The following is a 23,464-nucleotide window of genomic DNA, read 5'->3' on the forward strand; positions in this document are numbered from 1 at the left end:
TCGCCGATTTTTTTGGTTCTTTAGTATAATTGTTGTAATCATCTGACAAATATTGTGTATCTCAAATGTTACGCCATGAACGTTCACATTTTATATACGCTTTGCGTTTTCGTTAAATGTTTTTCACCGTATTACGCACTTCATACATAGCAATATTCGGCAAAGTTAGGTATATATGATATCAATTGTAATCTTTCTCATTTCTCAATTCCAGGGTCTTAAGGACGAAGGCATCGACAGCTCCTCCGATGACGAATCCACCGCGTCCAGCGTTTCATCATCAGAAAAAAGCTGTTCATCATCGGAGAGCTCTGACGAGATCCCTGGCCCCAAGCCCAGGCGGTTCCAGAGGAAGAACAACAAGCTGAAATCCTCCAGGACTGATTCTGATCTTCCCAAGGTCCTTCAGGAGCCTTTCCCGAGAAAAATAGTCCCAGCAAACGACCCTAGAAAAATACAATTACCAGGAGCCAATGAATTAAAGGAGAGGTTAACCCAGATGAACAACGAACCTAAACCACTACTTGGCAAACTCGGTAGAAAACCATCTGTAGAAGTGAAAAGCGAAGACGAGAAACCGTACAGCAGATTTGTGAAGAAAATCGAAGAACCTATACAGTTAGGTAAATTGAGGAGGCCGGAGAGTAAAATGACGAGTCCGTTGAAGATGGACCAGAAACCTCCGCAGGTGCTGAAGATATCCGCTTTGAATCAGGAGGCGAAGAATAAGTTCTTCGGGTTGGAGCCAAAGAAGAAGAGTCTTGATGAGTTGACGGCGGCGGTTAGGAAATACATTCCACCTGTAAGTATTTTCATAACGTAAAACTTTGTTTTCCTAGGATACAAAACAGTCATAAAACATTTTACGGCTAAATATGGATGGTGTAGTATTTTATATGGAGACGGACGCTATATGACGGCACCGTTATCCTTTTAAACCAGAGCTTTACAGATGTAGTGCATAATCTTTTATCGGTGTGGTTTCACGGAAACGTACGAGCGTGTTATGCTGAGGTCTCGTGACGAATAAGTACATTTCCCAGAAAATACGATGGCAAATGATTATGCACTACATCTGTATGCGATTCGTGAACATATATCGGATAAGATTTGTTCGTATCTTATGTAAAGTAAAGGTGGAAAGGCGTAAAGGTGGAAAACCATTACGAATAACAATCACGCAAGGCTTTGCCTGCCAGCGTATTATGCATGGCTGTATCCATCTTTATCCACGTGATAAAATAACTGTCACTATTTAACACCGTGAGATAGAAAGTAACGGACACCGTTTTATCACGCTGTCATGTAGACAAGAACGACCATCATATCCGTACTGGTTTGCGTTCGTGTATATTCGGAGCATTCCATGAAATTGTCTACCGTCTGTCCCGTACAAACGCGAATTTCTGAACATTTGCAGGTATAAGAGTTTCCTTTTCTATGACAAATGGTCAAAAATATGCACAGAAAAATAATCGCCTGCTTTAAATGCCGAGAAAAAAGTCGCAACACAGGAAATAAAATGCGTTTGTACGGGACAGGCCGTGGAATGCTCCATTTCTAAAGTGAATAAAGAAAAGAAACAAAATGGACGCAGAGGCGATTGTGGTGGCGATCCTAGCATTTTTTTTTCAGTTCTATAATAGACGAAAAAGTGTTGATCCATTCATTTAAAATACTTCCATCCAAAACTGTCCTTCAATCATATATTTAATCAACAGGTGAGCAAGTCCATGTCAGTGCACACCATCGAGCTGACCGGCTCTGGCAGCGACGGGGAAAGCAGCGGCGGCAGAGAGGTCAGGCACATCAACACCAGAGTGCGCCATAACAGGTCAGTGACTAATTTCTATTTCAATAGGGGCTATCATTGCAATGTTCTGCAGCCAGAATGCAGCACCAGCGCCTCTGGTAAACCATAGAGTAACTTATACATACTGTGCCTTAAAACTGTTTTTTGACAAGTTTTCACAGACAATAAGATTGATCCATCAAGGCGGTTTGTTAACAAGGGCCTACCGGGAAAAGCGAAAATTGATAGAGAGGTTAGATAACCAAATTTCGATTTACTTGTTTCGCGGTAGACTCGCAGATTGTGATGGATAGTGGCGCCCCCTACGCAGAGTTTTGCGTAATATTCCCTATGCCTAATTCAGAATAGCTGGTACAGCTATGATGTTTCATTCCTCCTGTTCGAAAAGTTCACTTTTTAATACAATTGCTCAAAAAGTTTAGTTTTTGTAGCTGCAAATCGTGCGTAAAGTTTGATTTTTTTACACTAGTGCTAAAAAGTAATCTGATTGATACTTTTTAAATAAATGAGTATTATTCGAGACCCGCTTATAAATGACCCACCTGAACAACGTGCGATTGGGCATAAAGGAGTATTAATCGAGACCCAATAAATAGTATTACTTGAACAACGCGCGATTGAATGAAGCTGTCGTTCGTACACTGCACTTAAGAATATAAATGTAATTAATTAGATAGTATATCAATATAAAGAAATAAAAAAAGCTTCATGTTTTTTTCCAAAATTATATGTTCTGAAATAATAATACAATTTCTCTTCAATTTGCATAATGCTGACAACAGTGACAACAGAATCCCCATTGAAAAAAAAATCGCAATTAAAAGTAAAACTTTTTTATTCTCTTCCCGCCTTTTTTATTCAACATTTAAGTGATTTATGTTTGTAATTGCCACGAACGTATCATATTACGTATCAGTTATTAAATAAAAATGAGTGATTCAGACGATTTTGGAGAGAATTTAACGCGACCAGATAACAAAGCAAAGGTATCCGTTGCAAGTGACAGTATATTACCGGAAAAATCGAAAGCATTATACATTGCTGTCTATGAACATTTTTCGCAATTGTATTAAAAAACGTTGTTCGACACACGTACGGAAGTGTCATTTTCACTCGTGCAAAATGACATACTTCTTGCACTTATATCGAAAACTACTATTTTATGCGTATAAAATTTTGCGGTTGAAAGTAGACGAAGATTGAGATAAAATTGTTGATTTTTAAGCGAGGGTTGAAAGTGACCCATCGAATCCTATATATTTTCGCGCTTGAACTTGAATAGTGTGTGTGTAACGCGGGGATCACTCATTTTTACCTCGAGGGATATTTTTCTTGGAAATTTTACACACATACAATGAATCCTTGCCTTTATAAAGGAAAGGCAACCGGTTAGAAGATTGTACTTGTAATAGGGACCGTGCGCGTTGGAGGGTCTGCCGTCTTGTGGCCTGAATCGGAAACATGTGCACATGTACATTGCCAAGCATGTGCTACCATCTAACGTTCTCGTCGGTACGTTTCCTTGTGCATAGTAGGTTCTGCCATCTTGTGGGCTACATCGGAAGCATAAACGTCACATTTACGCCCCGCGCCAAAAATCTGACGGCTCCTATGCTGCCCCCTATAGTTAATGCACGGGGCCTATAGAAAGCCACGTTCGTACGTTTCCGTGAAAATATGAAGGAAAACAATTATGCACTACATCTTTATCACAAATTGCGGAGTAACACATGCTAGTGTTTACTAACTTTACGTAATCGGAATTTAGTTATTCTGGTTCGCTTGAGAATGCAGTAGCAGTCGGAATAACAGCCAAGGTCGCCAGTAATGAATATGACGTTTCGCGTTTACCCAAACACGAGAATTTCTTAGCAATTCTTATGTTACCAAATAATTGATGTCAATCAGTGATGATAATCGTAATGGAGGTTAAACAGTATTACAGATGTAGTGCGTAATTGTTTTCCATCGTAAGTATTTTCTCGGAAACGTTCGTATTTGTCGTAGGAGTAGTATCTCTATTCTTCACCGTTTTTAGTTTCTCGAGTAGGTACACTACATAGCATACTTATAACTTAGCACTTAGCATACTTACAAACAAAACAGGAACAAATAATTGTGTTCCTCACACAAATAAATGCCCTTACCCGGATTCGAACCCAGGCCCATCGGCTTCACAGGCAGGGTCCACTAAGCCAAATCGGTCGTCGACGTCGACCTGACTCTAATTACATGTACAAACGTCAACGTCGATCAACCCACGATCCCTACCATATCTGGTTCTTTCCCGGCGTACTTCCTTTTTAAACAAACTGGTTACTTACTCGAATAGCTTAACCCCTTAACCGCCTACTTTAAAAGCAATTGCGTTACTTCAATCACTTTTTTGTTGACTGTACCTGTTTAGACTCGGTAGCGGCGTTGTTTTATAGCGATTGATATATAGGCAATTTATTATATATAATTCAATTTTTTTTGGAAATCAAATTGAGTCGTCTTTTTTTGTCAAACGCCGACAGTTAATAATTCATGTTAGTTATTTTGCTCAGCATATACAGGGTCATTTTTGGACCGTTAGCCATATTGTGCGAGGTGATTAGGTAGGCCATACTGAACAACTTTTTCTATGGGACCAACTCCGAAATCATAAAATTTTTTTTGGCTGTTTCATACATTTTGGTCGAGTGGATGTTGACTTTTTCTATGGAAAAGCCAAATTTTTTTTGGTATTCGGAGTTGGTCCCATAGAAAAAGTTGTTCAGTATGACCTAGGTACCTAATCACCTCGCACAATATGGCTAACGGTCACAAAATGACCCTGTATACTTAGATGCCATCAGTTGACACTTGACGTTTACGTTAGCGTCTGCGTGAACTCGATCTCATTCCCTCTATCGCACCAATACATCAGTGCGAGCGAGATGGACTGCGAATGCGAGTTGACGCAGTCGCTAACGTAAACGTCAAGTGTCAACTCGTGGTACTAGCGTATTCTTTTTTATTAGTTTTACCAAAGAGAACTACTAAGCTTAGAGTGCTCACTCCATAGGTACAGCCGTTTCCTTACGTAATAATAAGAAGTTGTATGGAAGGCAAAGAGAATAGAGTGTATAGAGAGTTACTGTCATGGTAAATTATGTAGGCACAGTACATTTACTGCCATCTTTCGACAGAAGATTAAAACTGATAGAACGCCATTTGACTATGATCCTTATTCTTTCACTGATATGTGATGATTTGTTAATATTTAAATTAATGCCATCTTTCTTAAAATTTATTATAAATGGGTTATAATTATAATCAATGTATGGAGTGAACACTCTAAGCTTACTACTTATTTCTATATGTTTTTACTAAACCGGTTGATTCCAGTTTACCCACACCCATGCACACCTAAGATCGTTCCGATATCATCCTCAGCTTGTTACAAACAAAGTAACGTAATCTGATGGCCCGAGTGTTTGTTTAATGTAAGGTTCCGTACTCTGTGTCGCAAATAACAGTGTTTTACCCTATCGATGCAGCGATCGTACGATACACTCACCACATATATCGAACCGGCTGAGCTCTTCAAAAACATCTGAACATGCACTTTAACGCCTTGGTAACAGAGGCTTAGTTCAGATATTTGTGAACAGGTTGGCCGCTCCGATATATCTGATGGCGACCGTACTCGCTTCTAAGAAAACTCGTGGTATAATGGTCGGTGTTAGATAGTTGGGAACTGATATTTATTTTGTCCTGTGAAATAATACGTGTTCAACTTTTACGAGACTTCTGAGATAAGTTCGATGGCTATTCAATGGTTTCGATCGATTCTCTATCCCGATATAACGGCAAATATAAAAGGGAAGGTTATGATAGGTACGTATACACCGTGTTTTTATTGAATTCCGTTAACTTCGGGGTATGGTTAAGTACGTTTAAGAGAACTAAATGGCATAGTTAATTTTCAAAAAAAATATTTTTGCTTTGCTTTTTCGAAAAAAAAAATTAAGTTTAAAAAGTAATTAAATGTAGCATATAGCGTTGTTGTAACACGGGCATTGCATTTAACTCAACCAAACAATTGAAATCTGTGACATATCAATGTCATTTCGAACATCGATCGGCCGAGATTGTACTTAAGTTTAGTAGCAAATGCATGAACTCATTCTTAACACTAATCAATATGTAAACCGGCCTTAAGGCAAGTGTACACGCTTGTAGAGACCTTATAGGAAAAAAATAAATTATTGATTATCTCCGAAATGGAGTTAATTGGAATATCGGTGTCTTTGAGAAAGTTACTTGATTTAAGCTCAGGAATGCACCCCTGAAATTAACGGAAATAAAAAAAAACACGGTGTATATGGTATGAAACTTAAAGGAGGGGCATGATTATGTTTCATCTGAATTCAAGTTCTTCCTTGCGATATCACGGCATTTTGCTACGGCTCATGGGAGCCTGGGGTCCGCTTGACAACTAATCCCATGATTTGTCGTAGGCACTAGTGTTTACGAAAGCGACTGCTATCTGCCCTTGCAACCCATAGGGGAAACTAGGCCTTATTGGGCTTAGTCCGGTTTCCTCACAATGTTTTCCTTTACCGAAAAGCAACTGGTAAATATCAAACGATATAACGTACATAAGTTCCGAAAAACTCATTGGTACGAGCCGGATTGAAAGTCGCACGCTCTTACCGCTAGGCTACCAGCGCTTCTGAATTCAAGTTATTGATAAATAATGATAAATATTCAATACTGCGTAGTAGCTTCCTTCCTTTTGCTTGGCAAATCTATTGTAACTTCAACCCGACCACCAACAAATCAGCACCTTGGAACGGCATTTTGTCGCTAGCTTTTCTACACCAGCAGAGGTTAAAGAAAGCTATCAATTACTCACTAGATAGTAAACATGCCTGGAAACCGAGCCGACGACGCGGTAAATCTGGCCCACTTGGGGAAATTTTCTTTTGTGGCGAAACCGCTAGAATCGTGCATAATCGCTAGTTTGGTTTACTAATGGTAGTAGAAATTAATAATGGACCAATTTCCATTAAGTGTCTGCGGTTTGATCGTTTGATAACTTTATTCATGGAAAAATTGACTGCGTTTAATACATGTCATAAGTTCAGCGATAAATGAACACATTAATTGTTATCTCTCTAAGTACATTCATACAGTCATAACCATATAATAAAGACTCATCTAGTTCGTTTCTAATGGTTCTATACATCTTGTGCGGTTTATCACCGTGTAATGTTATTACTATTATATATTACCATGAAAACCATATTACCAAAAATGGAAGCGCGTTACTCCGCCGCACGTGCTACGATCCAATCTATGGTAGGTCTTATGAGTATGTATTGTAAGATTCAATCTCGAGTGCCCGGAAGCAAATCGGCCGACTGGCATAGTTGCTTCCTTGCGAAACGGCTATCCGCAAATCAAACTGACTTATGGCATCGTAATACTTCTCATTCACACTTTGTCTAGTCGTAGCAGGAATGAAAGAGATGGTAATATAATCTCGGTCGTCAGATTGGTTTGCGGATAGGAAGCCAAGTTCCATGTATGGTGTAAATGCAGGTCAAGTACAGAATGCATACTTTGTTTTGCGTTTACCATTACACACTGATTCAAACTGTGACCTTATGACTAAGACTTTTAAGTTAAAAATTATACAACGTAATATAAAGTGATCTTCAATGCCGCACTTTCGCAGTCAAATTTTATCGACCACTATTCACCTTCGACGTAAATGTGGTTTTTAGATTAGATCAAACCAGTCAAGCCTAACTCTAGGTATTAAATATCTCAATTTCAATGCTATGTTATTCATATCAGTCAACAATTCAGGCTATGTGACGTTGGCCAACACTAACCTATTGTTACTTTTTGCGATTTGCAAATACAATCTATTGTGTGCGGCCTTTTAATTCTAAAGTGTGATTCGTATCGATGATGAAATTGATATAGAACGTGCCAGTTTCTATTTTTTGTATATAGAAAAACATGTGATAAAAAGGCTTTAGTTTCCCTTTCTGGATGTTAAGGTCAGATGGCATTCGCATTAGTAAAAACTAGAGCTAAATCAGTTAATTTGTCCAAATAGTGTAAGATTGAAGGGACTCCGCAGGATTCCACGAAATTGTCTACCTTTGTCCTGTACAAACGCGAATTTTCTGAAGATTGGCAGATGTAAGGACTCCTATTTATGTGACAAAGGATAAACAATCTTTTAAGTCTTTGAGAACCCAGCAAATAAATGTCAAAGGTTACCAATACATTAGAAAGCAAATATTTTTTTGTATTTGTCCATAAGCCAGTCTATGTATAGTTTGTATAGGTTTGTTATGTCAAATGCAATAGGTTTGCGTGCTATAATATAAACAGAATAGTGATTCACCAAGTTGAAGATGCTCTAACAACAATGACGTTTCTCGTTTTCGTATAATTTTGCTAATGAAATTACCGTATTTCAACTAGGTAAGTACGTCTCGTTCGATGCTCACCGCACAATAGTGCAGCAACTGTGTTGCTGATTTCATCTACGAGTGACATCAGTGTGGTGGATTTTATTCAGCTTTGCAATGGCAGTTGCTGCATATTTCGTTATGAGCAACGTTGAGACATGTTTTGCTTACATTGTTTAGAGTTAATTATGCATTGTATATTTATTTGTAATGTACGTATGCATATTGTATTGAAAGCGGTGTTTCAAACATGTAGCAGTGTTTCAAAGGATCTATAGTTCGTTTTTTTAGCATTAGAAAGAACTTGCAAGAAGGTAAGCGATCTTAACATGTCTTTTAATTGAAAAACGCTTTTTAAAAATCAAAAACGATTACTTATGAAAGCAGAAGAATATAAATTATAGTATTAGATTCATAATTGTTACATATTTTCCTTAACTTATTTTTAAAATGTGTTTTTCAATTAAAAGACACATCAAGATTGTTTACCTTATTTCTAAAATCTAATGCTAAAAAAAAACGAACTATAGATTGATTTTATAATTGCATATTTAAAACTGCATATTTAAATTTCATAAAAAAATTAGGTAATGTGTTGTGACAATGATTTTTATAACCCAATTCCGATGGCTCTTTTTTTTTATTTAAACGTATATTTTTGATTTTTTTAACGTAACCAAGCTTCAAGGTAAAGTTAAACGAAAACGAAGCTTAGCTTCTTGGCCTTCTTATCGCAGTATTTATTCAATACGCGTACGCTAATTACATACCTATTTGATTTTTGCCTATATTCCATCTTTTGCTGCCAATCTTTTGACGACCGGTCTAGCCGTGACACTGCCTATGAAGCCGATGGTCCCGGGTTCGAATCCTGGTAAGGGCATTTATTTGTATGATGTGGATGATACAGATATTTGTTCCTGAGTCATGGTTGTTTTCTATGTATTTAAATATTTATATATATTATATATATCGTTGTCTGAGTACCCACAACACAAGCTTCTTGAGCTTACCGTGGGGCTTAGTCAATTTGTGTAAAAAATGTCCTATAATATTAAAAAAAAATACATTTGCGGAAAAGATGTAATTTTACTAACTAAAAAAGAAACTTCAAACGCGTCATTGATTACAGCACAACACACGTTGCTAAATGAACCATCATCTACACCAGCGGTCGGCAACCTGGCTCGTGAACCTGTCACTTGCGGCCCAAGAGCCGCCTTGGTTATTTTGTATGTAATAGTGACAAACGACAATGTCTCATAAAGTCATAAATATTAACAAAATACGGCCCGCGTCACCTCGGTTAACTACTATTTGGCCCTTGGCTGCTAGAAGGTTGCCGACCGCTGATCTACCTACTCTATTAACTGATCACAAATCTTACTGCAAAGACACAAGGTCCCTCGATGAGTTAAGTTGCTTAATGAACATATTCATAGTTGTTTGCTGTCGAACTGACGCACGAGCTTTCTCTACCCACGTGGTCATGAGTCATCTATGGGCTTTCCTCTCGAGTGGCTCTCCATTATGTCAATAGGAACGTGAATAGTTCATTTGAATATCGTTAATAATGTTGCGTTACTTCATATGTATGATAGGTTAGTAAATTAAACTCAATACTCATCTGATGTGCACATCGGATGCGTGTAGGTTGTAATATACAAATGCTTAAGAGAGATGGCACACCGCTTGCGTGACTTGTGCGTGGCAAAATTTTCATCACGATGGTAAACAAAGTCATGTTAGCATAAATAGTACCTATCAGTAAAAGTAAACAAAAACAATCACAATACACAAACTCGTCAATCTTATGCCATTTAAATAAAATTATAATGTGTGCAATATACATATTTATACCTCGACTACGGCTTTTACTAGACCACTGTAACGTGCAATTAAACATTACACAACACAACACAACACAATAGATACACACACCGCGAGTACAAAGTTGTATGCGCGCGGGTGTCCCACATACCTAGCTTTTGTATCGGTGTAATTATCTAGTTTTATTCATCTAGTTTGTATGTTTTCGTTGTGCGGTGATGAGTATTTCCTGATGCTTTACGGACTTACCGTTAGTTGGACTTTGTTGTGTATAAACACTTTCGTATTAAAAATTAACAACCGCGAAGTATTCAAAGATTTAATCATTATTTTTTTCGACGAGAATGCAGTGGATACCTTTTCATAGAAGATTTGGGTACGATAACTTAAATTTTTAACGTTTCTGTTATCGTTTAAGTCTACACGACATAGGTTTAGACATAAGTACTAATTTTATTTGTCATGTAATGTTTTAACTACATAATTAATTTTATGTATAAAAGCAACCTTGCGTTCTAAATGTTTTTTTTTTATATTGTTTGTCTGTAATTGACTATTAGACAATCTATACGACAGTATGTACCTACATAATTACATATTGCTTTGTTATCTTTCCCATTCTCACTTATTTTTCATAAAGAATGTTGGCGTCTCGGAATTTGGTTCCAAGTCTTGTTTCGTCTTATCTATCCTTACTGTCAATAACAAGTTTCTCAACTGTCTAGTATTTTTATTTCTTTTCACATCATCACATTCCTATGATAATGTATTCGATTCTTGTCCTAAACGTAGCTTTTTGTGTACGGTTTACGATTATTTTCAATTTAATGCAAATTGGCTGAATATAGCGGAGAGGTTAATGGTACCTATTTAGCAATGTATAATTCGTCGATTTTTTATCTTTAGTTGACAATAAAAAGTCAATAACAAATTTTAATGTCCTCAAAACTGTATGCTGCCTAGACATAAAAACAAATTCTGCTTTAAATATGTATTTTTTACTTAGTGCTTTTTCGGTTCAAGTTCAAGTCAACGATATAGGAGGAATCCTGCCTGCGAATGTCCAATTATCATGTTATTAAGAAATTCTACAGCTGCTACTGAACTCTTTCACATTATCACATTTTTGTGCAGTAAATCATGCGTTAAACTCACTCGTCGCAATCTTAACTACGCCTAGTTCAATCAAAACTTGACTTTATTGTTGAGACTATAAGGGCTTAGTAACTGCATGTCTAATAAGAGACGGGTCTAAAATAAAGAAACAAGCATCAAAGGTCAGCAGCGGAAGCGCTTTAACAAGAGGCGAGAGGTTATTACACTTGTCTGGTAACGGGTGTGGAATTAACACTAATATACTCGTAGGTAAAGATTACGAAAAAAGCGATTTTCGTATAAATTTTGATACCGTAGAATCAGGTGACTTTAGTCCACAACTTACAATTATGGTTCAAGTAGGTGTTAGTAAAATAATTTCAAATTATATTGAGTATCTGGGGGCACGGCAGTGCCCCCGCCAAGTCGAGCAAAACAAAGAGGCACGGCCGTACCATCCTTTTCTCGAAGCGATTCAGGCCATTTTCGACGTCCTGTAATTTTGTGCTGGCTAAAGCTAGAACCCTGAATTTTCAGTGACATATAGGGCTTAACATGCTTTACATATAATCTCAAAAACATTCAATTTGAACTTGTAGTTTAAAAATTATTTTACGTCAAAGTTCCTTAATTTCGACACTGACATACTCACCGATCATCATAATTCTAAGGTACTTCTAGCATACCCACAAGCTTCAAATTTTAAACATAGGTAGTTTTCATCATATTAAGCCATAGAAAACCTAAAAATATTGCAATATCAGTCACGTTTTAAAGATCTAAGAACTGCATAAGTAAGATTGTAATTCCATGTAAATGTATGCTATTACAAAGTTACTGTTGCAGTTCCTACTAATAGTAGGTAAAGTAAAGGTACACTACGATGTACGATGTGAGTATGAATGAAGATGTGTTTAGTTATGATAAATGTATTCATAGTATGGGTGTAAGTACCCGAAAACAAGGACTGTCTACAAAAAGAGATGAGATCCCATCAAAAACATTACATGTAAAAAGGTGCAAGTCTCGCAACACTTCTACTACTAAAAAGTTTTGAGATGTAATGTGAAACCAAGTCGGTTATTTTAATCAGTGCCAGGGGTTGTTAAAACAGTATCAATAAGATATCTTTAATTTGTAATACATATAATGTATCTATTAATAATTAAATCAACGTCAAAAACTGGAACATAATTGTGTTAGGTATAGGACTATAGTTACCTGAGCTTACCGTATTGATTACGCATTTATTTTAGGACTTTTAGTAGTGGATTGGATAAGTATACAGAGATTGAAATGATTCATGCTGTAGTTGATGCTAACAGGCTCAAAATTAACACTTATTCTACAATTATACAGCTTATGGATGGATTACAACGATATTTCTTTGAATACTTTGACACCGGCAAGTTGTAAACTTATCATTGTTTAAAGGGTTTTTGTCATTTTCCTGTTCTATAAGTTCAAAAGTATGGGAAAATAAAATTTTAACAAAGGCGGAGAACTACGTTTGAAGTTTTTAATGACAATTTCTCACAATCAAAAGGATTGCTCGAGTGTTTTTAATTTTTGAACCGGTGACACATTTTCTTCATTGTCATAAGATTCGCTTTTCTGTTACATTAACATTATCAAACGCTGCCTGCAGCGGTATCAAGGTAGCGTTTTTATCACCTGTCATGTCATGTGTCATGTGTCACTTTCGCACTTACATACTTGTTAGAACGTGACTGGCATGGTGACAAATGATAAAGAGCCGGCCATCTTAGCCCTCCCGGACAGACATGACCTTTTTGTAGGTATGTCATATACAGGGTGGAAAGATAAGTCGGGCCCTGGAGGGAAACTACCTTAAAATCCTTAAGCTGGCTCATTTTACTTAAAGGAGACATTCCTTTATTTTTAAAAAGAAACAAAACTGCATTCAAAGATTTTCTAAAACTCGCTTGCCTCGCCCGGGACTCGAACCGACTAAAAATTCAAAAAAATAAAAACTCGCAATTTTATTCTACTAGTCGATACAGTTAATGTTAATGATAACATTTCTCCAAGAAACATTAGGTCTTACACTCGTCTGTCGTACAAAATATCCATAAAATCTAATATTAAGTACTTAAGATTTTTTTAGACGAGCCAAATTGAAGAAATAAAGAAAAATACTTTGAATGCAGTTCTGTTTCTTTTTAAAAATAAAGGAAGGTCTCCTTTAAGTAAAATGAGCCAGCTTAAGGATTTAAGGTAGTTTCCCTTCCCTCCAGGGCCCGACTTATCTTTCCACCCTGTATGTGTGTTTTCTCTATTTAGAGATAATAATTTGCTTTCAGAATCGAATCTCATCCCTAAACTAAGTACTTACCATTCTATTATTTGTGCTTCTAATAAAGTGTAGTAGGTACAGTATCAAATATCCTTACACTCCATCTGGCTCGTTAACCACACCGACGTTCGTGAACAGGCAATTATGTTGGTTCAAAGAAACCAGTGTTCGCTTCCGCTATACCTATTTAGGGCTATAGGAAGTACAAATAACACTGACAATACTGTTATTTATCTAGGCGTAGAGAAGAATGCTTTGTGTTAATGCAAAAAGGCCTTCACATATACACTGTATCTTTACTTCTTTAGGTATTTAAATAAAAGTAAACAAATAATTTGTACATTATCGGGTGGTTATAACATTTATTGGTTAACCAACCAAATACAAAACCGCCTGGATCAGTCACTGAATTAACGACCTGACTTTACCTATATTATTTGATGAAGTAATGTTTTCATATCTTAAAGGAGCGAGAATAGATCTTGTTTACTTTTATTTAAATACCTAAAGATACAGACATATGTAGCAGTACTACAGGTTTTAAAAAGTTTCGGATTAAGCAAAGCAATTTCCCGAGATGCAGAATGGAACAATAAAGTAAGTCTAGACTTAGTCTAGACTCCGGTAACGACTGGGGAGTCTGGTTTACGATCTAGGGTCCTAAGTCGAGATCGATAGATACCTACACGTAGCAGCAGATAAAAACCAGTTCCATTGGAGATGTTCAGTCGCTTATTGAGCATTCCGCTTTATGATAGAAGGCAAACGACGAATCCCCTAATTGACTTGATTAAAACCAGCGGCCTTGGATACCTGCAACGCCAGAGGGATTGCAAATGCATTGCAGGTCTATAAGATGTAAATACGCTCTTTTCTTGACGATTTGAATGTCGAATCGGTCCGGAAACATCGCAAGCGCCAGTTTATACCACAGTTTTGACTTTGACCAACAAAACCAGTGGCTAGACCAGCGTTGTGTCATCTGATACCAAAAACCTCGTTTTTCGTAATCCGGCTACCGTTTCGGACCTGTCACAAAAACTGCCAAAGTCAATAAACCATGCCGCCGGTCAACCCAGAATTAAAGTTACGTCACAATGTGATCTATCGAAATGTGTAACGCTCGATATTGCCTTTTGTACTAAAAACTAATTTGGTCATTTTCTTGGCTGTTACGTCCGGGTCCGGTTCAACTTTTTTACATAATTTGGTCTTTGTATTATGTATTTTAAAGTATGCATGCAAGTATGTGTGTAAGTACCAAATATAATCATTACGATGCGATAAGCGATGTTAAATTGTATTCTTATTTAGTCATAGCGCTGTGATGTAAACATTAAACATTCGTTTTTCGATAAGCAATAACCTACTTGATTCCAAATTTATAATTATCGTTTTCAAAACATCCGACTCGGGCCAAATCAATAGGGGACCTCCCTCGAAGTCTATTAAATAAGTACTTAGGAAATCTGACCGAGATATCTCGTAACACAAAAATAAACCAGTTGAATGAAGAGTTTTTTGAAGTCAATTGAAAAGTCGGGATTGCTTTTTATATGCGTCAAACATCTGAGGCACTGCAATTGACCCTTTCTGTAGTTACATGCGTGAGTTCGTTACGCAACACTATAATTTCTAACATAACTATAAAAATTTACGTTTATTATTTTACAAACGCTCGCTTTCAACAGAAATAAGCGCCCGCTGCACCGGTTTCGTTTCGTTTCGATTTCGTACGCGCAATATTTATGAGTTACGATTAATATGTAGGTTAATGCCTTCTGAGATAACAGTGGCAGTTGATGGACCAGCAATTTTAGTGCGTTTACTACGGTCTTTAGTTATACTTGCCGTTTTATTGAATAGCTGTACGTTTATGTGGGTCTGCGCGTGTTTACTTATGAATGGGAGGTTTAAAATACCGTTTTAAACTTATTTCATCACCTTAGACTGCGGTAATCAAATTATATGGAGAACTTCAACGAAAATATATGATAGGTTAGCGTAAAAGTAGCGTTATTTTATGGAAAATAGGTATCCGTAACCTACAAACAAATAGACACGGTTTACCGCGACCCTTTAATATTGCGTGGTATTGATTTTCGAAGTGATGGTGGCGTCGTTGGTCGTTGAGATAATTATATGCCGAAGCTTAGAAACTGAGCATTATATTTTATTTTATTTAGAAATGGCTGCTGGCTATAGTTCGTTTTTTTTAGCATTAGAAAGAACTCGGCATTATTGAATTATCTAATGTAGCATGGTCAATACATATAATTTACTTCAAATTGTTACCGCTAAAAGTGCCAGATTTAGAACCACAAGCGAACTTCTGCGAAGTTCTTTCTAATGCTAAAAAAACGGACTATAGAACCAAGTAGTATCGTTTCATTTCCTTCTTTGGCCACTAATAATTTGAGAGGACTTAAACACGTCAATATTAACTCCTACGAGAAATATATTATTGTAAATGATTAAAATATGAATAAACCCGGAACCTGCTTCGTAGGCAGGGTCACTACCGGAAGGCCGTTGTTTGATATAAAATGTTTTTATATAACTGTCAAACCGTTAAATGCATAAAAAGCCCCACTGTGCAGGTGATAATAATAAAATTAAGTTATTCATTGATTCCGTTTCTAAACGAAGCACTACAAATGTTGATAGTACCGTGTTCTATCCGGCCGTGCTATAAAAACGGGACCCATTATGGGTTCAGATTTACCCGAGCGTCAATAAAAAATCAATCGTGACAGTGCTCTTGCGCCGTCCCCACGCATTTTTCCCACGATTCCTGGAGTCACGTTTTTAATTATTTATCTCTTCAGATACCAAAATAAAGTTAACTTGTTCCATATTTTACAATAAAACTATCTTACCGAAGCTAGTTGAACTTAACTTATCCACGACATATTAAACATTAGAGGGTTTTGACATTTATCTCTTCAGATACCGAAATAAACCAACTTGTTCCATATTTTACAATAAAACTATCTTACCGAAGGTAGTTGAACTTAACTTATCCAACAGATATTCATCATTAGAGGGTTTTCACATTGTCTGATCGGATATCGGATGTCGGATACGACCACAAACAAGTGTAAATTTATAAAGCGCATTTTTAAACTTAGTTGTTAATTGTTTAAAGTTCAAAAGATAACCATATGCCAGAAAAGAAGGACTTGATGCTAAAGGGCACTTTCTAGCAGCTGCTTTTCTCCAAAGATCATCAGATATCCGATATTGGAACGGACAGTGTGAAAACACTCATACGGCTTGATTCGAACTTTGAGATACGTCAAAAATGCGCTAAGGGTACGATATGGACCGGATAGGTATTTCAGTGTCAAAAAGTGACGTTATTGTTTAAAGAAACGAGATTGTGATAAATTCAAGTATTCGAGCTACACACATTTCGTCATAGTTAAAGCTTGCACTGATAAACATGATAATTGCATTACACTAACTTTAGCTAAACGAGATTTAGCATCTCTACGCAATCCGGGTCAAGCATTCTAGTATACCTACACAATTACACATGTTTTCAATATGAAATGTCAGTGAGCTGCCATTTTATAATATCTTCCTCGGCCCTGCAATGGCGGAACGATAAAAGGTCAGTCGGTGAATAGATCGGCAGATGTGATGCAATGGGATAATAATACCAGGAAGCTGGTATTGATACATCTTGCCGTACCGATAACGTTTGAACCTTTTAGTTTCGTTTTTATATCGTTTCTTTACTAGGACAATAAGTACCTCCCAGCAAACATTTTTGGTCAATATTCCGATAAAGGCACCTATATCAGGTCGCAAATAGGTGCCTTTATCGGAATATTGGCCAAAAATGTTTGCTGGGAGCTCATTGTACCATTGTTGGTAATATAAAGTTTCTAAGAATTACGCAGTTCTAAATAGGCACATCGTTGTGTTGATGACCATGTTTTAACTTGGTGTGGCGTAAGACCAACAGTGCCCGATATGGCGACACCGTGAAAATGAGGTTTCTACTTTCGGTAATCCGTGAGATTTAGCTATTGTTTGCCATATTACCCAATCTAGCTATTACAAATGTATTAGCTTGATAAATGATTATACCTTCCGGTGTAACAGAGTAAACGTAATATGTACCTACTTTACGTTGATGAGATCATCGCTGACATACATTGCCTATTGTAGGCACTGTAGCAAGATCTTTTGAATACCTAAGACACTGTTTATTGTTATTAAAATGAGACGAGCTTGTAGCCTAAAAACTGAGCGTAGAATCGAATGTTTGTTTACATATGATCGTAGTACGGCATGTAGGTAGTGATCCGTTAATCGCGGGTCGCTTACACCGGCCGCTGAGGCAGCCCCAGCCGTCAGTCGCGCGCGGCCCGCTCGCCCGCTCGCACTGTGTCGCTCCGCACCACGCAACAGCTGATCGCGACCTTTCGTACCACATAAACAAAACATCACAAAAACTATGACTCTAATACATCATACTCAATTTAAAACCCGTTTCCAGTGGTAACCGAAGAGGTACAATCAAGATTTCGCGACTGCATCGCACCGTGACAGATCGATATCCCGAAAACGCGCGACCCGCGATAGAGCTCAATATTTTGGTGCAATACTCAGCTGCAATAATTAAAATTTAAGTTTACACAAGTTTCAACTGTTTGTTTTACAAGTGCTGTGTCCGTGAGAATGGATTTCCTTGATTGACTGTGGTGTCGGGTTGTGCATCTTTAGCGACATTGTTTTAAGTAAAGTGAGTACTCATAATATTTACACTAGCACCTCCTGTTTATGTTTATCATTGTGCTGAGAATCATTGTGTATGTCAATAAAATTATTAATCTGACTAAATTATGATCATGTATATGTGTGTGATTGTGTTTTAAGATAAGATTTTGACACTACATATTTGACTTAACTTGTAAGCTAAATTTAAACCATTGCTCGGTGGTCAAACTGAATATTTGTATCCTTTGGTGGCAATATTTATTAGGGCTCCTTCCATGGAGTTAAATACTCTGATGATGTACTCAAGAAGGCGGATACACGCAACAAGAACCCTCGACTTTGAGCATTTTAATAGTCTCAACGTAAATTCATAGTAAGTAGTACAAATATTGTGTATCAACAATTAAATTTAAGATACAAACTTATTTACAAATCAATTCGCCCGGTTTGTCGTTCCGCCCTTGAGCGGGGTTGCTCGCCGGCCGGGTCTGTCTGTGAACTTGGGGGTGCGTTACCCTCTACCCTCCGTCTGTGAATGGAGACGACGCCCATCCTCCACTATTGTGAATCTCGCTTTTGTACAACTCTCGACTGCTTTTAGACTTTATACGTTTGTAATAAGGTATACGATTTGTCAGAGAGATACAAGATTTAACTATTTCGTTTGATGCGCCGTTCATGTGTATTCCTTATCGATTTAATTACGAAAGCAATCCAACTGGTGATATCAATTCTTTTAATCGATATGTAGTAATTAGTCTGTAACATCTGCGTTTTATTTAGAATAACTTATTCAACATTAATATCTAGGACTCGTTTTGTTAGCTGCGAACTATTGTTGTCGAATGACATTGTGTCTAACAGTACCTATTCTGTCTGGACTTTCACTATCGATTTGCAAAGTGCCAAAAACTGGTCCATTTCGTTCTTCAGGATTGGCTTCTTTATCATTTAAGCCGGTAACATAACAGATTGAATGCGTATCGATTAAATCGAAAAAGAAAGCAACACTGATTATCGATCTTCTTTAAAGTTCAATGCTTTATAAATAGCAAATAAAAAGTTACGAGTATTAACACCTACTTGGTAAGTTGAAGAGAAGACAATTACCGCAAATTGGCTGTCAACAGATATCCCATCTCAGTAGAAATTGATTATCATTCGCCTCACGCGTCAAGTTACTTTTATTTTCACTCGTTCAACGGAAAGCGGTCAGATTTGTAGAATTTATTCTTAGTTTCACCTTCTTTTGTATTCCGGGAAGCGTTCTTTAGCTTAAGAAAGTGCATTTCCCGAAGATAAGGTGCAAAGACATACGTTAGGTGCATTGTTGTAACTTTAAAAGCGGGATAATTCTGAAAATGGCAAATATCTAATAAACCAAAAGCGCTTTCTACTTTAGTAACAGTCTTCTTCTCCATCGAATTACTCTTGGCAGAGCAGTCGTCGTCACGTTGAACGACGAACGATTCTACGCCAGTTCTCCCTGGCATATGCTTCTCTGGCGCATTTATTAGTAACAGTAAGCATACCTAATGCTTTGGTAGGTATTGCAGTAGCGTAAGTATTGCTAAAGTATTAAGTGCTTCTAGTTGTATTTATTTTTAAAATTTCGAAGTCAACTTTTCCGTCATCTCGGTACCTTGTAACCATTAGTCTTGTTTAATTGGCGCCGCCCACTGGGGAAACGTTATGTTATGTCAGAACGCGTTATAACACCATAGTAACTAAATTGACCATTGGTAGTACTTATTCCATTACAATAAGATCTACGAATGGTCTATTTACTCTGTCCACGATGGTACTTACAGTGGCTATCTGTAGGTACTTTAGTTCCTCAAAGCAATTGTTCTGGTTAGCTTACATTTCTTACTATTTCCACGTTATCTACATTGCGATCGCCTGGATCGTTTGGTTTGTGTAAATTGACATCCTAGATATCTATAACTACAACCTTATCACTATGGGAATAAGGTACAAAATACATGTTTGTGTATAAGTACTCGTTCTCCATGGTCGTGTGCTCTCGGGCGTGACTTACGTTTTTTATTCAAATACGACATGACGGGCGCATGTCAATCGATTCTACGACGCGTTTCTGCAGTTGTTTCCTTATGGGATTTGTTTATTTATTATTTTTATTTATTATTTATTAATTTACACAACATATTCCACATTATCATACAGAGCTGGTTCCTACACTAGGCCTTGCCTGTGTCGTAGGTAACCAATACAACAGAAAAAATTACACATAATGCGCGAAAATATAAATTAGCCTAAAAGGTTACATAAACGATATAACAGAATACAGTTAAAAATTGAAGCTAAAAATACGTATAAGAATATAAAAATACAACTAATAAAACACTTATTTAACAATCTAACACTAACTATAATACAAGGAAAGCGGAGTGAATGTCCATGCAGGGTGTATGTAAATGTGTTTATGTGTGGGTGTGTGTATGTGTGTGTGTATGTGTGTGTGTGTGTGTGTGTGTGTGTGTATCTGTGTGTGGGTATGTGTAAGAGTTGTGTTTTTATTGAGTTATACTCAGTAAGCTCTCAATATCCTCGTAATAAAGGGTTTTGAGCCATGCTTCCAATTTGAGTTTTGCTTCTCTACCCGAATATTCTTGTGTAAGGCTTACATAGTTAGGTGAGTTCAATACCTCAGAGTGCACCTTCGACACGATATGCACAACAAAGAGTCCACGAACTCTGAGTACGTCCATGTTCTTATATACTAGAACAGTTGGATACCGTGAACGTTCTCTAAGGATGACCTTTAGAACTGCCCGTTGTGCTCTCTCCAGCAGGAGCATATGTGATTTTGCTGCCCCTCCCCACACGGTTATACAATAAGCTATGACCGACTGACAAATAGATATGTAAACCATTCTCAGTAACCGTTGTTCCGCGGAGTTGCGCAGATTCTTAAATATATATATATAAGTTTGCGAACCCGATTTGCCATTACTTGGATATGTTTCTTTAAAGTCGAGGTTTTCGTCGATCATAATGCCGAGGTACATTACTGCGGAAGCTCTGTTAATTTTCGCACATGTACAAGTTGAAAATGTCGATTGCGATTGAGGAGTACAAGTGTGTAAGCCAATGTTAGATAAAGCAGTCGGCGCAGATGCCTTGGTTTTATAAAAACAAAGGAATTTAGTCTTAGTAATGTTCAAGGTTAGTAAATTGTGTTTGAGCCATTCCGCCACTGTGCTCATACCTAATTCTACCGTTTTTTCCAAGTCGGGCCAAGAGTTGTCATGGAAAATGATAGCTGTATCGTCAGCGTAAGATATAATGTCCGCTTTGGGGGGAACGATGCTCCGAATATCATTAATATACAAAATGAATAAGGTTGGCCCTAACACACTTCCCTGAGGGACTCCAAACTCCACAGCCGCACAGTCACTGAAATTTTTCTCAAGTTTTAAACATTGCTTCCTATTAGATAAATAACTCCTGAACCAATCCAAGGCGATTCCTCTGATTCCCACAAGTTCCAACTTCCTGAGCAGAATCGGAATTGATACAGTATCGAAGGCCCTGGCAAGGTCGAGGAACACTCCAATGCATGCCTTATTTCTATCGACGTAATTTGAAATTAGGTTAGTCGTGAGTTCGACTGCGTCTCCAGTGGATTTGTTTTTACGAAAACCGAACTGGCAATCTGAGATGATATTATTGGTTTCTATGAAGCTAATTAAACGTTTGCTTATTATTTTCTCTAGAATCTTAGAAAAAGCTCCAAGTAAAGAGATTGGCCTATAAACATTACTCAGTGATTGCCATATTGTAAACCAGACCAATTGAAATTCTTTGTTGGCTACTCAAGAGTGATATGATATCTCTCATATAGCCCGACAAACCAATGTGTCAGCAGGTTAACTTGCGAATTTATGCCGAAAATTGGTTTGCCATACCTTTCATTTAAGTGTCATGACAAGGTAATCCAGGTGTTCTAGAGTTACTATTGCAACTTTTTGTCTTAATACCAACTGATTGTATTCACCACGATCAGAAAGTGACATTAGGACCGATGTAGTTTTACTGGTTCTGACAATGTCTATTCACTCTTGCCTTAAAAATCTCGGATCTAAGTTTAGTATTAGTTTTCTGAACAAATAATCAATCAAACTAAAATATACCCTTCGTTATAAAAGCATAATAATATATTATCTCTTCATCTATCCTTCTTACTTTGCAGTATGTTGTCGACCTTCACCATTTTTTGTGACCGCTGCATCAGTTGCGGTTAATCAGAAGCATGTACTGCCAACAACTAACCGATCGTGAACCTTATTAGCAAGGGAATTAAGTCTACCAATGGTTAGCCAGAAGTATTGTAATGTAGATACAGTTAGCTGACTGGTCATAACCCTTGTTTCGAAGAAATAAGGTATATCTACCGTCAGCCGTGACTAGCATATAATAAGCCACGTAGCGAGGCTCTGTCACGTCCCTTATTATCTCGTGCAAATTCCATTACGACTCTGTTATTTTTAAATTACTTTTTTTTCTCATCTTCTTGAGTTCCGCATTCATAAATGCAGTTATAAGTAAGTAAATAGTTGAAGCGCAATTGTTTCTCGACTCTGTTATTTTAGAATGACTTTTTAGGGTTCCGTACACAAAGGGTAAAAACGGGACCCCATTACTAAGACTTCGCTGTCCATCTGTGTGCCGTCAGTCTGACTGTCACCACGCTGTATCTCATGAACCGTGATAGCTAGGCAGTTGAAATTTTCACAGATACCTAATGTATTTCTGTTGCCACTATAACAACAAATAATAAAAACAGAATAAAACAAATATTTAAGTGGGGCTCCGAAACAACAAACGTGATTTTTATTTAGCGTTGTTTGCGTAATGGTACGGAACCCTTCGTGCGCGAGTCTGACTCGCACTTGGCCGGTTTTTTCACATCTTCAGTTCCGCATTTATAAATGCAGTTTTATAAATAAACAGTTGAAGCCCAATTGTTTCTCAAGCAATTCCAAGCAATTAATGAGACTATTTGACCGGTATTTCTGAATATAGAATGGACAAAAACACTAGTATTTACTTAAAGGTTATAAGTGTCTCAAGAGGAACATCTTAACCTTAATATATTTCAAGTGGAGTCCATTAGTTACACAGATCAGTCTACTAGATGGAGTACGTGTATACGATTTGAATAGTACGAGAGTGTACATTTTATTTACCTTC

The 23,464-nt window shown here is 37.3% G+C and overlaps 1 protein-coding gene across 1 annotated transcript in view; it reads left to right on the top strand.

The window, feature by feature from the left end:
- LOC134668655 (uncharacterized) overlaps positions 1-23,464 on the top strand; it is a 282,363-nt gene that overhangs the window by 147,004 nt on the left and 111,895 nt on the right. Inside the window, exons 11-12 of the mRNA XM_063526097.1 lie at positions 215-802; positions 1,722-1,834. Of these exons, the coding sequence (XP_063382167.1) occupies positions 215-802; positions 1,722-1,834 (701 nt within the window). The remainder of the gene's footprint in view (positions 1-214; positions 803-1,721; positions 1,835-23,464) is intronic.

Source organism: Cydia fagiglandana, chromosome 11 (assembly GCF_963556715.1).
Source record: "Cydia fagiglandana chromosome 11, ilCydFagi1.1, whole genome shotgun sequence".
Taxonomy (NCBI): Eukaryota; Metazoa; Arthropoda; class Insecta; order Lepidoptera; family Tortricidae; genus Cydia; species Cydia fagiglandana.